Source organism: Lampris incognitus, chromosome 3 (genome assembly GCF_029633865.1).
Source record: "Lampris incognitus isolate fLamInc1 chromosome 3, fLamInc1.hap2, whole genome shotgun sequence".
Classification (NCBI taxonomy): domain Eukaryota; kingdom Metazoa; phylum Chordata; class Actinopteri; order Lampriformes; family Lampridae; genus Lampris; species Lampris incognitus.
In genome coordinates this window covers 11370713-11387401 of record NC_079213.1, presented here as the reverse complement: position 1 = coordinate 11387401, position 16689 = coordinate 11370713, and the positions used below count along the sequence as shown (strand labels likewise).

General features: G+C 48.1%; 1 protein-coding gene across 1 annotated transcript in view; it reads left to right on the top strand.

The window, feature by feature from the left end:
- Positions 1 to 13000, top strand: part of sema3aa (sema domain, immunoglobulin domain (Ig), short basic domain, secreted, (semaphorin) 3Aa) — a 42998-nt gene extending 29998 nt beyond the window's left edge. Inside the window, exons 8-17 of the mRNA XM_056277968.1 lie at positions 466 to 580; positions 751 to 820; positions 3625 to 3769; positions 4961 to 5180; positions 5983 to 6074; positions 6229 to 6270; positions 6524 to 6681; positions 9071 to 9138; positions 9390 to 9538; positions 10701 to 13000. Of these exons, the coding sequence (XP_056133943.1) occupies positions 466 to 580; positions 751 to 820; positions 3625 to 3769; positions 4961 to 5180; positions 5983 to 6074; positions 6229 to 6270; positions 6524 to 6681; positions 9071 to 9138; positions 9390 to 9538; positions 10701 to 11414 (1773 nt within the window). The 3' untranslated portion in view covers positions 11415 to 13000. The remainder of the gene's footprint in view (positions 1 to 465; positions 581 to 750; positions 821 to 3624; positions 3770 to 4960; positions 5181 to 5982; positions 6075 to 6228; positions 6271 to 6523; positions 6682 to 9070; positions 9139 to 9389; positions 9539 to 10700) is intronic.
- Positions 13001 to 16689: the final 3689 nt, after the last annotated feature.

Genomic DNA, 16689 nt, shown 5'->3' with positions numbered 1-16689 from the left:
CACCCCCCACACACACAACACACACACACACACACACACACACACACACCAACTACACCACACCACACCATGCCCCACACCACACCACACACACACACACACACACCACACCACACACACACACACATACACACACCAACTACACCACACCACACACACCACACCATGCCCCACACACACACACACACGCACTCACAGTAATACACAAAGTAGAAGTAAATACTAGTGTGAGAAACGTCACTCTCAGTAAAGTGTATTCCACACAGCCTCCTCATGTGTGTCAGGGCACATGACAGATGCAGACTGTCCACTGTGGACAGTGAGACAGCAAATACAAACACACATCGGATCATACAAACACACACACACACACACACGACGTGACTGGTGACTACACTAGAGATGTGTTTCTGAATTTGTGTGTGTGTTTGTGTGTTTGTTTGTGCGCACGTGCCAATCATTCAGAATGACATGGGCGGCCACAGGAGCCTAGTGAACAAGTGGACCACCTTCCTCAAAGCTCGACTCGTGTGCTCGGTACCGGGAGTCAACGGCATCGACACACACTTCGACGAGCTGCGTGAGTCTGTTTAACTGCATGTGTGTGTGTGTGTGTGTGTGTGTGTGTGTGTGTGTGTGTGTGTGTGTGTGTTTCTTCAAGTCTGGATGTCTAAACTAAATCACAAAGGATTTCAAATGTTGTTGCAGCAGAATGTGGCCAGACTTGACTGTGTTGTGTTGTGTTTCCAGAGGACGTGTATCTGATGAGCACCAAAGACCCCCGAAACCCAGTGGTCTACGCTGTGTTCACCACCTCCAGGTACCGTCCCCCTGTCTGTTCCTCTGCCTTCATATTGTGTCATCATATGTGTGTTTGGAGGCCGGCGTCCTCCAGTGAAATGCAGAATGGCGTCTGGGACAGGCCCTGGCCGCGCCATATCTGTTGTGTTGACTTGTTGCTAGGCGATAAGAGGGAGATGATATATGCGACGGGCAACCATCCCGGACAAGTTATTTCCCCCTGTATTTGAAAAACACACATGTTCCATATTTCCTTTCACGGATTCTCCCGTTTCCCATTTTGTTTTATTCCGTCTATCCATCCAGAATCCTCCAGCCGTTGGTTATGATCCGGAGCCGCCAGGCGTGCCCTGGCGAATTCCCAGACAGCCCTCCCCGGGCCATAATCCACTTACAGGTGTCTTACGGTTGCTTTCCCTCGTCTGCCCCCCCACCCCAAGCCTCGCCTCGTCTCGCCTCTCAGATCGGAGATTGCTTTTAGCCGCCCCCCCCCCCCCCGTTTCCCGCTACCTGTCCTCGTTTTCGTCGAAACCTTGGCGGAGGCTTTGGGGCGGCGAAATCAGATTATGGAATAGGAGCGAGTGGGGGAAACATGATACCTGCTCGCCAGGAATAAAGGCCCCAGCCAGCACTCCAGCTTCGAATGGGGCGGGGGGGGGGGGGTTGGTCCAAGACGACGGAGTATTGTTGCATCAAAGCTTAAAGGGAGGGCACGCAACAGGGCAGATAAGTTAGTTGAAACGGCACAGATGGTGGCACTTATCACACTGATGAGGTATTTACATTTTGTGTGTGTGTGTGCGTGTGTGTGTGTGTGTGTTGGGGGTGGGGGGTTCAGGGTTTCGTGTTTGCCAGCGTCTGAAAAGGAGGACAAACACGTCATCATCAATCACGGCTAATGATAAGACGGGCTGCAGAGCGGCGGCGGCAGCTGATGCGTGCCGGCAGCGGACGCCTCGCCTCACGCAGCCCGGGCAGGTTTTCTCGGCGCCCCCGAATGGATTCACATTGCGGGTTGCGTGGTGTGTGCGCACCCCACCCGTGTGTGTGCCTGCGCACATACACACAAATTCAATTATGGGGCTTTGAGGAATTAGAGTGGTTTAATTGGTTTTCTAAGTGGCCGGTTTTCAGAGATGAATAGCGCCGGCGTGCGGCAGGGCCGGCTTCAATACCGCTGCTTAATGAGGCACGGAGACGCCGCCACTGGCAGATCAGTGTTTTATTGTGCCCCTGTGTGGGCGAGCGAGATTTTTTTTACATTTTTGTGAGTTGTATGGATGTGGTTTGTGTGTGTGTGTGTGTGTGTGTGTGTGTGTGTGTGTGTGTGTGTGTGTGCGTGCACGTTTGCAGGCGTGTGTGTGTTTGCATGTGTATGAGATGTAGAAAAATTAATGTCTTGCTCTCCCTCCCTCTCCCTCTCTCTCTCCCTCCCTTTCTCTTTCTGTCTTTCTCTCTCGCTCTGTCTGTCTTGTTCTCCCTCTCTCTCTCTGTCTGTCTTGCTCTCCTTCTCTCTCTGTCTCTGTCTGTCTCTCTCTGTCTGCCCTGCTCTCCCTCTCTCTCTCTTGCTCTGTCTCTCTCTCTCTGTCTCTCTCTCTGTCTGTCTTGCTCTCCCTCTCTCTCTCTGTCGCTCTCACTCTGTCTGTCTGTCTGTTTGTCTGTCTCTCTCGCTCTCTGTCTGTTTGCGTCTGTCTGTCTCTCTCGCTCTCTTTCTCACTCTGTGTGTGTGTGTGTGTCTGTTTTTGTGTATCTACACACACACATTTGTTTGCCCTTCACCAGATAGGTAGATATTGGAGTATGTTTTTATGCCCCCGCGGTTAATTGAATTTCTCTGTAATTAACATTTGCAAATGCTAATCCATTCATCTTCTATGCTTTGGCGATCACTGGCGGCGGTTTGTATGCCACCCACATGACCGCCAACTCCTATACAAGTTCCCTTTGCTTTCAGTAGGACGGAGGACACACTGCTCCTCACGTCCTCCTCCACGCAGAGCATTTTCATCCGTTATGAAAACACTCCATTTACCTCAGATATATGTAAATACAGGTTACTTCTAAAGTAAGACAGGATAGGTGGTTAAGATGATGGATGGATGGACGGATGGTTTTTGATCAGAATTTTCCTTTGGACTTCCAGATTTCTCCGCAGGCATGAGTTTCAGCTCATACTGCTGTCTTTTGGCTGACCCGGGACGTTGCGAGGTTTGAAACGAAAATCCGCTTCAGCGCGCCTCCTGTGCGATTGGTTGGCCTGGCCGGGTGGACCTCGCCTGGCTAATGAGCGCAAAACCTGTCCATCTGTTTCTCTGAGCGGGCCCGGGCCGAATGCTCATAAAATTTTGGAAAGGGTTCCAAATATCCTCCGAAAAAGAGGTCTCCTGTTTTGTTGGTGCCGTTCCCTCGAATTCCATTCCCGCTCCGTTCTCCGGAGGCTGGAAGCAATCAGAGCGGCGTTCCAATCCGTCATCCCGTAGTTAAACGATGACAACCTCTCCCCGTTCTTTCTGTCTTTTGTGCTTTGCTGAAGGGTCATTTTGTTGTCTTTCTGCAGTATTTCAACGCTGCCCGATTGCTGTCGTCTCGTGACAGGTTGTTAATGACCCCCCCCCCACCCCCTCTACTCCACCCCACCCCACCCCTTTTGTCCTTTTTTCTCCGTCTCCTCTCCTTATCCTGTCTTCCCTTTCACCCACACCCACCGGCCCACCACTCCCTCCCCGTCTCTTTTCTCCCATTATTCCTTCCCTCCAACGCCCCCCCCCCGACTCTCCACCTCCCCCCGTCTTCCACTCCACTCCTCCTCCTTTCCTACCGCAGTAACATCTTTAAGGGCTCGGCGGTGTGCGTATACAACATGGCGGACATCAGGAGGGTCTTCCTGGGTCCCTACGCCCATAGGGATGGCCCCAACTACCAGTGGGTCCCCTTTCAAGGAAGAGTGCCCTACCCACGCCCCGGCACCGTGAGTCACCAAACTAAATACCCTCCAAATATGCCTGGGGCGCACAAGTTACGAGAATAGGAAAATAAAGATAGGAGTCAGTAACATGCAGGGACAAGGGAAAGCAATGTGTTGGACATGGCGATACGTTGCTAACCAACATGCACATAGTACTATATATATATGTATATATATATATATATATATATATAGTACCGGGCGTACTGGAAAACATCACTTCTATAATGACAGGGGATTTCACATGATATCGATATATCACGTAATCTGCTTACATATGCCAAAATACCATGTTTAAGAATCCCTCAGACATTTCAGACCCAATTTTTTTAGAACTTTTAGCTAACAGATTCCAGTTGTCATCCATTTTGGCAGCATTGTGTATCACAACATAAACCATATCCCAATCTCGCCCTAATACAACACCATTGAAAAACAATAAACGTTAATATTGAATAATTGCCCGGACCTACATCACATGATGATTGTCACAGGGATCCTTCATGTGTTTGAATTTGTCTTCTCTTTCACAACAGTCACAACAGCAACACATAGTTTGTCGACAGCAGGGCTTTGAGTACTGTGAAACCTAAAAAATCCCCTGTCTTTTTTTGGAATATATTGTTATGTGGTATGTTAGAAATAGAAGAGAGTTTGGGGCATCTGGGTGGTGTGGCGATGTATTCCGTTGCCTACCAACACAGGGATCGCTGGTTCGAATCCCCGTGTTACCTCTGGCTTGGTCGGGCGTCTTTACAGATACAATGGGCCGTGTCCGTGGGTAGGACGCCGGATGTGGATATGTGTCCTGGTCGCTGCACTAGCGCCTCCTCTGGTTGGTCAGAGTGCCTGTTCGGCGGGGAGGGGGAACGGGGGAATAGCGTGATCCTCCCACGCGATACGTCCCCCTGGCGAAACTCCTCACTGTCAGGTGAAAAGAAGCAGCTGGCGACTCCACATGTATCGGAGGAGGCATGTGGTAGTCTGCAGCCCTCCCCGGATAGGCAGAGGGGGTGGAGCAGCGACCGGGACGGCTCGGAAGAGTGGGGTAATTGGCCAAGTACAACTGGGGAGAAAAAGAGGGGAAAATCCAAATTTAAAAATAAATAAAAGAGAGTTAATTGATGATGTAATTGTCCTGTAACTATGAATTGATCATGAAGTGACGATACGTCATCTCGGTCTCTTACTCAGTGTCCTAGTAAGACCTTCGGGGGTTTCGACTCTACGAAAGACCTGCCCGATGATGTCATCACGTTCGCCAGGGGTCACCCAGCCATGTACAACCCAGTCCACCCGATGGGCGGGCGTCCCATCGTGGTGCGGACGGACGTGGACTACCAGTTCTCTCAGTTGGTGGTGGACAGGGTGGAGGCGGAGGACGGACAGTACGATGTCATGTTCATCGGCACAGGTACAAAAATCGGACAGCGTCTCGGCAACACACCCGGAATTCTGCGTAGGTTCCCCTCGGTCATCCGGGTGGCGAGATCTCCAGGGTTAGGTTGAAAAAAACACTCGACTGGATTGGTCACGAAGGACTTGGAAGTGGTTTTACCTGAGTTGTTTTTTTAGTTCTGGTGTTCAGTGTTGAAGTCCCGGCCTTTCTGTCTGCCGTGATGCCGCTGCCCTGCCGGGGAAAAGGAAAATGAAGAAGCCCGTTTAGATGATCGGTGAAAAGTTTCTCCAAGTCTTTTCTGACCAGTCCCTTTGTGTGTGTTTCTCTACTTAACTCTTGACAATACACCTGAATGTACACAGTTCACTGTCAGTTGTGGTCAGCAGGTTTCTGTGTTTAGGGGTGTTTGTTGGAGATTTTAGATTAAAATCTGTTCCATTGTTTTTACAGCTGGTAAACACACGGCAACTGCATGGATGTTGCACAAACAAAGTCAGCAATTTACTTCAACTTGGGTTAATTTTACAAATATTTGACATAAAATTTGTGTAAACTAATATATCTTGTGGAACTCTTTGAAAAGCATCAGCTGAACAACGCCTCACTGAAATCCAGGGTTTGCAAACAGTTCATAAGGGACCAGATGTTTCATCTTTCATAAGATCTGGGAATTGAATTTGAGAGTGAACTGACTCATCTCAGCTGAATTTAAGCTGCATTGTGATGGACGGTGCCATGTTGCAGTTAATGATGGGAGCTTTGAACATGGAATATTGTCTCTCTAAAGTTCACAACCAACCAAACGTTTGTCTCTCAGACATGGGAACGGTGCTGAAGGTGGTGACCATCCCGAGAGAGAGCTGGCATGACCTGGAGGAAGTGGTGCTGGAGGAGATGACGGTCTTCAGGGTATGTTGCTGATTCATGTGAACTGTAATTTACAGTGTACATCATTATTATAATAAGATAAGGATAAACTATATTTAAATGTTATGTGCATATATTAAATCATGCAGAATGACTACAGTATTGGTATTAAATGGGATTCATTTATTCAATGCAGGAGCCCACCCCTATAACTGCAATGGAGCTGTCTACCAAGCAGGTAAAAGCTTCAATTCACACTTGATCTTTTATCCAAGTACCGAGTGACAGTAGAAGTCCAACAGAAAACCTTAAAGTTATTTTTTAGAAGAAAAAAAATGCAATGTGGTAGGCTAACAATGACATCCAATGAGAGCAGCTTGCCAGTGTATAGACTCAGAGCCAGGATCTCTTTCTTTTAACAAGGGCCATCTGAACAAACGGCGTAGAAGCACTCCATTTTTATGTCTTTGCCATTTCTCGGGCTCCAACAGCAACAGTTGTACCTCGGCTCGGCCCTTGGCGTATCCCAGATGCCTTTGCACCGCTGTGAAGTGTACGGGAAAGCGTGTGCCGAGTGCTGCCTGGCCAGGGACCCATACTGCGCCTGGGACGGCACCGAGTGTTCCAGATATTTTCCAACAGCCAAGAGGTAAAATTAAATCTCAACGTTTGTTTAAACCTCTCGTGAAACCGCGGAAGGTTTGTTGAAGAGGGCGACGCGCCATTTCGACGGCGCTATGCCCGACGTTTTCGCTAATTCACACATTTGCACCAGCGCGCCGGCCAATACAAACGCAATTTTCCACCGTGGGTCGCCGCACGCCTCCACTAGAGTTATAAAGGTTTACCTGCCTTGCTCAAGGTCTGTAGCAGCTGATGGATGTTCGAATGTCAATCATTCACGCAAGCAGATATTTCCATCTGGTCTTGGAAAAGCTGGTAGTTAAACTCCCGCTGATCCGTTTACATGTACCCTGTATACATGTGTGCACATACACTGCGTGCCGGAACATCCGGACACACACCTAGCTGACACAAAGTTCCCAGACATACTGTAGTTAAATGTGTATACACACACCCACATGCACACTCACTCACACATGTACTAATGCACACGAAAGCATCCACCAAATTATACCCAGCAGGAGCTGTCTGACCGCTTCACCCTGTAGCCAGGAGGTATGAAGAAACACACCCTCAAATTACCCTCCGCTGAATCCAGCGGGATAAGGCTGACCGCTGCGGCCCTCACACACAAACACACACTCACGCAGACATGCATATATGCACACTCGCAGGCGGACATACACGGGCCCGCTACACCCCCTCCATCTCATTCATCCAGAACTTCTCACACCAGCAGAAGTAGGCCAGTGGGTATACTAGATCTGGGCAGGGTTTCAGAGGAGGTGGCACACCCCATGGTCAGGGCCAGGCCTGGGGCCCCGCCGTGCTCCTCTGAGCTCTCCAATCCACTCCAAATATTTTCCCTCCTGCTTTCTCCCAGAATGAGAACCAGACACTCGCCCCTGCACGTGCTGAGACAGCCCAAAAGACAGGAATGTTAGCCCAGGAAATCCACCAAAGAGGGACATATCTCGATGTGTGTGTGTGTGTGTGTGTTGTGTGCGTGTGACTATTTACAAGTTGACTCCGTCCCTGTTCCTAACCGTTTCCCTCCATCTGTTTCTTCTTTACCTCTGACCAAACTACTTTTTTCTTGCCTCTCTTGCCCCCATGGTCTCTCTCTCCAGCCCTCTGCGCGGGTCATGCTGCACCTTTGGCTTACCTCTCCGCCCCTCTGCTTTGAGTTGTGCGGCACACGTCGGAGGTTATAAACATGAATATGAACACAGGGAACGAGGAACAGGGGCGGACTTGTTTGAGGTTGGCCTCTAAAGCCAAGGCTGTGAATACGCTTCGCCGTCGTGGCGGATAAAGGCCTTGCGTGTGGAAAGGACACGGGGAGAATTTGTTTTTCAAGGAGATTCAAGGTCATAACAACACTGTTGCGTGTTTCATATGAAGACGTCGCTGCGAGCAGATGAAGCTCAGGGTTTCAGCGAGCTGCAGTTTTATGTGTCCCACATTTTGCCGAGGTTTAGTCATTATTTCACCTCGTGCCATTCAGTAGAGGCGTGATGGTTGAATAAACACTGCTTTTCCACGCCAGGCCCAGAAGACCTCCAAAGAGTACTCCAAAGAGTACTCTCGTAGTTAATAGCAGTGATTTCGTTGGGCAACATTGCCCCCTAGTGGTCAAAACCAACCAGCACAGGGATTTAGTTGCTCGTGACCTTATTGTCTGACTGTCTTGAGGATAGTTTTGTGTGCTGCCCAAAGCCAATAACGACTTTGACATTTACTGAGCCGTCTGAGCATTTATAGCAGCAGTACCACACCACGTGGTCAAACAAACACGTCCACACCAGGGCGCTGTTGAGTATGTTTCCTTCTGCCACCTTTGTTGAAGTACTTCAGAGTTAAATGCTTTGCTGAAGGGCAAAACACAGAAGGGAAGAGGATTTCTTAGTCATGTTTCCTTAACGGCTCATCCAAGGATTCAAATCTGCGAGCTTGTGGTCACAAATCTGCAAGTCTGCCACCACCCTCTTTTTTTTTTTTTGTGAGGCAAATATAACACAGTGCTACATCACTAAAGCCCCAGACAGACTACCCGACATTTATAATCCCGTCACGCTGTGAAAGGACAGTCTTTCCCATCTTCCAGACTCGCACGCGTCACATTTTTTGCTGCCGGTCAGCTCACGTTACACAAGCTCGTCGGAACACCCGTCGTAAAATTCAGACCTGTTGGAAATAATCATGACGGCGCCGACTGGTCAAAGGCTCCGTTGGGAGGCGAGCAACGCGGTGGCGTGTTGCGACTGGCCGTGGCGACCTGTGCTGTTTTGCACAGGCCGGTGCGGGCCCTCCATAACCTGGAAAATCAGTCGCCGAGGTCAAGTCGAGCGTTATAATCGGCCTTTTAACCGTCTAGTGTGTTCCTGGCTTAACATTTTCTTGTCTTCTGACAGGCGAACCAGACGGCAGGACATCAGGAACGGAGACCCTCTTTCCCAGTGCTCAGACCTTCAGCATCATGGTACATGAACGACCATTCAGATGTAACACATACACAGACAGTCACACAAAAATATTCACACATACGCTACCTCTGCACCTGCTTTCAATCGCTCTCTCTCTCTCTCTCTCTCTCTCTCTCTCTCTCTCTCTCTCTCTCTCTCTCTCTCTCTATCGCTCTCTGTCTGTCTCTATCTATCTATCTATCTATCCATCTATCTATCTATCTGTCTATCTCTCTCTCTTGGTCTCGGTCTCTCTCTCTGAGACTAGATGACATGGATGGACTAGGGGGCAGTGTGGAGGACAGGAGTGTGTATGGTGTGGAGAACAGCAGCATGTTCCTTGAGTGCAGCCCCAAATCTCAGAGAGCCCTCATCTTCTGGCAGCTCCAGAGACCCAATGATGACCGCAAGCACGAGGTTCGTGTGTGTGTGTGTGTGTCTGTCTGTCTGTCTGTCTGTTAGTGTGACAGAGAGAGAGATCTCACTACATGGCTATGTGTGTATGAGTGTGAGAATTCATATTAGTGCTTTAGATCCATTATCAGTTTTGTCTCTTAAGAGTCCAAAAATAGATTTTTTTTTCTTCCTGTTCTCACACACACACGCACGCACGCACACACAGGTTCCTGTTTAGACTAATATCTGTTTCACACCATTTAATAAAAATTGGATTACTGTCGGCAGAAGTCTTAATGACGCTTACGGCCTTGATCTGCTGGCTCGTGACCCGTTGCCCATCTGAACTTTGACCTTGCTCACCCTGAGAGAGGGAGGAAACCTGAGAGTGGGAGTGTTTAGAGTGACTTTTGACCTGATGATATAAGTGGTCTCATTTGCCCGCGCGATAGATACCCTAACAAACACAATCTGTGCCCGTGTGAAATGAAACGGACACTATCAAACACGTTGAAATGCAACGCGCACACAGGATAGTTCATCCCAACATGTGTGCGCAGTTATGATAACACACATAAGAGCAAAACACAGACTGCTCCACTTGGAATTTTTACACACGTTGAAATGCAAACTTAACTCAGTTTTCTCCTTCCCTCTTGTCTCTGGGCTGTGAACAGGCAGTAATGACAGTGAATTAAGGGTTGTGGAGAAATACCATGCTACACCTGGCCTCACAACACTTACTAAACAACTACACTGGCGTGCTCTGCGTGGGGGGAGAGAAACTTGATAGCTGCTAACATTTCATTCAATGGTTTAGATTAGATTTCAAGAGGAGAGCTCATTTAGGAAAAGCATTGTTGCCACATTTGTATTTCAGTTTGTAGAAAAATTCAGTGTAAAACAATTGTGTGCGTGCTTTGCTTTTGCCTGTGGCGTCCGCATCATGACGGCGTGTATGTGTTGGGAAGCAATGATGACGTTGCACTGCAGGTCAACTCATAAAAATCGTGTCAACTATGTTTTGCATAAGCTCGAATTCTGTTCAATGATATGTACCATGTACTAAATGCTCTCTCTCTCTCTCTCTCTCTCTCTCTCTCTCTCTCTCTCTCTCTCTCTCTCTCTCTCTCTCTCTCTCTCTCTCTCTCTCTCTCCATCTGTCTGTCTGTCTGTCTCTCAGATCAAGCTGGATGAGAGGGTGCTGCGTACAGAGCAGGGCCTGCTGATCCGCAGCCTCTCCCAGTCCGACTCGGGTATCTACCATTGCCACGCCGTGGAGCATGGTTTCATCCAGCCGCTGCTGCGCCTCTCTCTCCAGGTGATCCCCACGCAGAGGCTAGGCGACATCTTACCGGCCCTCGCTGGCGCAAACGGCGGCGCGGGCCACTCGGCCAAACACCGGCTGTGGTATCGAGACTTCTTGTCGCTGCTGGACCACCCGGACTTCAACAGCGTCGAGGAGTTTTGCGATCGCGTTTGGAGGAAGGAGCGCAAACAGAAGAGGGGGAAAGCACCCAACGGCAATTCTCCGACAAAGCCTGATGGCACAAGCGTCCCCAGCTCTGGGTTGAAGCCCAGAGCTGTGGCGCCTACGGCCCAGAAGCAGCAGGGCGGTCTGCCTCTGAACAGCCCGAGGCTCCAAGCCGGAGGCCAGACGGTAGAGGGGTCACTCCGGGGCCCTAACCCTCAAAAAGGTCAACAAAACCTGGGCGCGGAAGGGGGACAGGTGCCTAAGAGTAACCAGAAGGTGCAGAACGGCCAGAAGGAGTCCCAGGTCGTGGGTGGATCGCGAGTGAGTGCACAGCACACGGCCAAGTGGAGACGAATGCAGGAGAATAAGAAGGGACGCAATAGGAGGACCCACGAGCTCCAAAGACCCCCACGCAGCGTCTGAGAATACCTGAACATCATTTACACACACACACACACACACACACACAAACACGATGACATACACTCATGCGCACACTGACACATATAAATACTCATACACTGCTGTTGGTTGTAAATGCAAACCATTATTTGATCCATAACTGCAGTCAGCACAAAACCCATTTATAACAGGAACACCAGTAGAATATAAAATAAAAGCAATCATACAGAATTACAGTCAGAGAGTTATAGTAAAGGACATCACATCATGATACACACACACACACACACACACACACTTACACACACAGTCTGTGAAGAGAGCATTGACAGCAAACTGGAATGCATACTGTAAATGTGCGAGGATATAACTGTCCGGGACTCGGCCTGGCGGACACAGAAGCCCTCCTGTACATAAGCTACTTAAAGGTGACTGGGACAAAAATGGAGTGATTCATGTTAAGTAAGGATGTTGATGTGTTCCTTCTATATGATAACATCATCTTTTCGCACAGCTTGACTCAACACAGCGGGCAAACAATCCTTCAGACAAGGTTCGTAGGTCATGTGGACGTCGATAGGCGGCAGCGGCGTACATTCATTGCAGCTGGCCCCTCTTTTGACCCGAGCTTGAGATGTGAGCCGCACCGTTGTGGACGTGGATTGGATTAAAAACTCTTAAATGGATGAACTGTCTGTGAGGAGGACCCGGTCGGTCAGTCGGTCGGTCGGTCCGTCCTGTTCTTTTTAAAGTCATTCAAATGGAAACAGAGCACCGACAGCACCTTTTCAGAGCCGTAACCGGGCGTCTGATGGCGGATGGAAGGAAAAGGGGGTCTTGACTTGTCAGGGGCATCCTGGGAGGGGGCGCGGCGAATACACAGCGCACGCTTTTGTTGGTCAAACGTTGAGTGGTTTGCGAAAAAGAGGTGGTTTTATTTGGTCGGGCTCGCGGTCTGCATCCGCGCCCCCTCGTGTTGTGTGAAGATGAACAGAAGCATTGATGACGTGCAGAACTGCAAAGCCATGCCTCGGTTGTGCAGCCAAAGTGTGTCATCACGACCCTGTCCACCCAAGGCGGGGGAAGCACCGTGCATGTTATTGTCAATCAATGTTTCAATAAGCTAGTTCCTTGACAGTTGTTTTAGGGAAATTCTAGAGGGTTTTTATTTCCTTTCTTTTCTTTCTTTCTTTCTTTCTCTCTTTCTTCCTTTTTTTACAGTCTAAAAATGTTATTTTTCTTTTATAATTACTTTCCCTTTCATGCAAACCACTCCTTCTGTTGTGGCGTAAAGATACAAGCATAGCAACCTTATTTTACAATATCCCTCTTGCTCCCCGGGGTTCTGTGTTAAGTTATTGTGTTATTTCTTTTCTTTTTTTTTACGGGATTTATCGGCTTTGGGCGTGAATTCCAGCGTTAGGCCATGTTAAAAATCCAGTCTGAGTAAGACTGCCAATTTTTTTGTGTACATATATACAACAAACTTAACTCTTTGTGTATGTACATATATACAGTATAAGAACACCACTTGGTTGTTATTATTTATTGCTCATTGTTTTGTGAAAGGGTTGCATTTATTTTTGATATTATAGTATTTTGGCTCATCGGTATCGGAGTGATATTGTCATCGGTCTCTGAAAAGGACTTTGACGGACCAACTGACTCAGTTTGTGTCAAGGAATCCCTTTTCCCGGGATGCAAACGTTGACAATGACTTATGTCTAGGAGCAGGAGGACAGGGGTTTGTGTCATTAGTCGTGTAAAAGTCTTGACAGAAATCCCAACAGCGATAAGCACAATTCTATCATCTCGTTACATAGCAGATTATTTGTACCTTTTACTTTTCCTAATGGATGATTTCACGAGTCGCCCCCCTCCCTCCCCCTGCAAAAAAAATACATCCAGCATTTCACGCGTTCATCCATCCATCCATCCAGTTGTCCATTATATGTAAGATAATACCCAAAACTGAAAAACCTTAGCTGTGAATCTCTCTGTAAGAAATAGTGCGGAATAATGTTAAAACTAGTCTGAGGAGAAGACGCGTTATACTGCATGTGAATGCTACCTACAGTAAGTGCATCTTTTTTTATCGTCTCTACGTGTTTTTTTGTGTGAAAGGTGACGCTCCCTAAAAAGCAGAGGTGTGAATTATTATTTTTTTGTCCTTTTGCCAAAAAAAGCCAAAACAAAACAGCGATGCCGACATCTCCCGAACAATGCCAAAACGGATAGAGAACAATGCTCCCAAATCTTTTTATTCACAGAGGACACCCCTGTCTCCCTTTACCCTCGATACATGACAAGAGTGATGTGTTGATGCAGTACGTTACAGCAGCCGGTGGCTCCACCGAGACTCAAACCATCGGTTTGTCTCCACTTCCGGTCTCTCTCTCTCTCCCTCCCCTTCTCTCGCCCCCTACCTCCCTCTCTCTCTCTCTCTCTTTCTCTCTCGCCCCCCCCCCCCCCCCATTGGAGTGATCTCGGTGGGGAGGGAAGAGAGCTGAGAGATAACACTGCTGTAAAACAGTTCTTCCTGGCATGCATTCAGTTGTCTAAATAAACAGCTCCTTTAAAACCCTCTGTTGTGATACTGTTCCTCTTGACACAAGGTTTAACTCGGCCACAAAATAGCTCACTTTTGGGTTGATGGAGTTGAGCCGCAAATGTGCGTTTTCTTCGTATACAGGATTATTTTAGTCCTGAAAAGCGGGAAAAGACCTGACATCAAATGACAGAACACAGACGTCACTTCGAATAAGGGATAACTGTGCTTTTCAGGTTCTGGAAACCTCTTTTAGTTGTTTTTGATTTTTCATATTTTTGTACACTATCGACACAGAAAATATTGGGATGCGTGTAATGCATGTAAATGTCCACAAGAGGTCCCCATTGCTTTGCTGCACGCACGTTTCACAGTTTGTCTTTCAAGACGTGTATTCACTGACAATGCTGACTGTCAAAAGATGATGAAGACGAGGATAACGGCTCTCTGCCAGGACAGTGTCTGTGTGTGCGCGCACCCTTGGGGTTTCTATCCCCATGGGGACCAAATGGCCCCGTTAGATAGAAAACCCAGAAACCACCTACCTTGTGGCGACATTATATGGGTCCCAATAGGAAAACGGTCTATTTTAGGGTTAGGACTTGGGTTGAGGGTTAAAGCTAGAATAAGGGTAAAGGTTAAGGTTGCAGGTGGCTGGCGTGACAGAGGAAGATGCAGAGGACAGGAAGAGATGGAAACGGGAGCTCTACTGTGGCGACCCCCAACGGGAGCAGCCGAAAGTAGCAGTAGTAGGGTACGAGTTAAGCTTAGGCCATAGACTGTATAAAATGATGGCTATAGACACCGTGACGTCAGCCATTGATTTGTGGACTACCGGTTGAAGCCTCGAGTTTGGCACATTCCTGTCGCTAGCTTGGGGTTTTTTTTTTTAAACCGGACATGACCATATTTGTACGAGAGGGTCGAGCGAGGGGCGGATCTGACTGAGCGCGACGACACCATGGCAACCTGACTGTCGCCGGCTCCGCCGTGCCAAGTGGCGTTCCAGATTTATGGCACGCTAAGACAACAAGACCACCTCGAAATGGCTGCTTCACATGAACAACATTAGCGTAACCAAGAGATGGGTAGATTACCAGCCGCGTGTGTGTGTGTGTGTCTGAAGTGATGAGTGACGTTATCATGTTTCCACAGGTCTCAGATGTCAGTCCAAGGCCAGTGGCTACTGTCCTTGAACATACAACATGCATGCATACGTGTGTGTGTGTGTACTAAAATTAGTACCACAGTTATACCTTAACTACGATTTACCAGAAGAAGAAGGAAAGAATGAAGAGGAAATAATGTGGATTTTCCATTTGTACTTGCCACTCAGCTGCTACTAATAACTGCCAACCGGAAGTGAGAGTCATTGAGATGCAGCGCAGTCAGTCTCCGGCACCTTGCAGCCAGAGGCTCTCGCTGAGTGGCTTCCCTTCGCTGCCCCGAAACAATATGTGCGCCTCACATGCCTGCATACTAAAGACGTATACGAGCCATTCCGCCGCTGCGTATTTGGCCTGGAATTAAAGAAGCATGAATTAACACATCCATGGATACACGCGCTAACGCGCGCGACAGCTGGCAGGGCGAGAGACGAGGCGTTGACACAGATGCCGGATGCAGGAGAGAAGGGGGAATGGTGTCACCGTGGCAGAAAAGGCCTGAATGGATATCCCCGCTACTGCAGAGAAGAAGAAGAAGAAGAAGAAGAAGAAGAAGAAGAAGCAGAAGAAGAAGAAGAAGAAGCAGAAGAAGAAGAAGAAGCAGAAGAAGACCTTGTCGTCTATGGAGAATTGGGTTATCAGAATCAGATTCAGAATCAGAACACTTTATTCATCCCCGAGGGAACATTTCATCACTGGAAATTCGGATGCGTGTAACGATGATGAACTGGTTCAGGAAAACTTGCACTGAAAATACACTCAAAGGGTGGTTGCCGTTGGAATTGAGCAAAAAAAAAAAAAACGCGTTTCACATAACATCTTTTGATTTTCTATTTCTCAGCATGCATGTGTGCCAGATGAGGATGCAATACTCTGCCCCCCCCCACACACACACACAAATTTAAAATAAAAAAATAAAAAAGAAAGAATCGAGGTTAATAGCTTCATAAGTCTCCTTGGTGTTCTCTGTATATTAGTATTCAGAAATGTCATGTAAATGATATGTGCTGGATGGCAGGAGGGCAGGAAGAAAGGAGGGCAGCCATCCTGTTGGTAATTTCACTACTTGGCCGTCATCACACATAAACGTGTTAAATCATATTGAGTAATGTTGTGTAATGCGATGGCAGCTGGATGGTGTTTGTTGTGGAGTGACACGAGTAACGCAGCTGTGATGGCACAGATTTAATGTGCTTTCACGTTTGTTTGCATACTTTTTTCTTTTTTCTTTCTTTTTTTGTAACGGTCTGTGTGTCCTGTCTGTGGGACGCAGGGCCATGTTTTTGTTGTTACCTGTTACAACCACTAGGTGGCTACGGTATGATTAGCTACCATCTCACTCATTTGAACATAAAACGTCACATTGTGTGTGTGTGTGTGTGTGTGTGTGTGTGTGTGTGTGAGAGAGAGAGAGAGAGAGAGAGAGAGAGAGAGAGAGAGAGAGAGAGAGAGAGAGAGAGAGAGAGAGAGAGAGAGAGAGAGAGAGAGAGAGAGAGAGAGACCTAGCGATGAGTCACCTAATGAAAATCAAAATACCTCAAACACCACAGCAGGGGCGGAGCCAGACGTTGTGAATATTCGG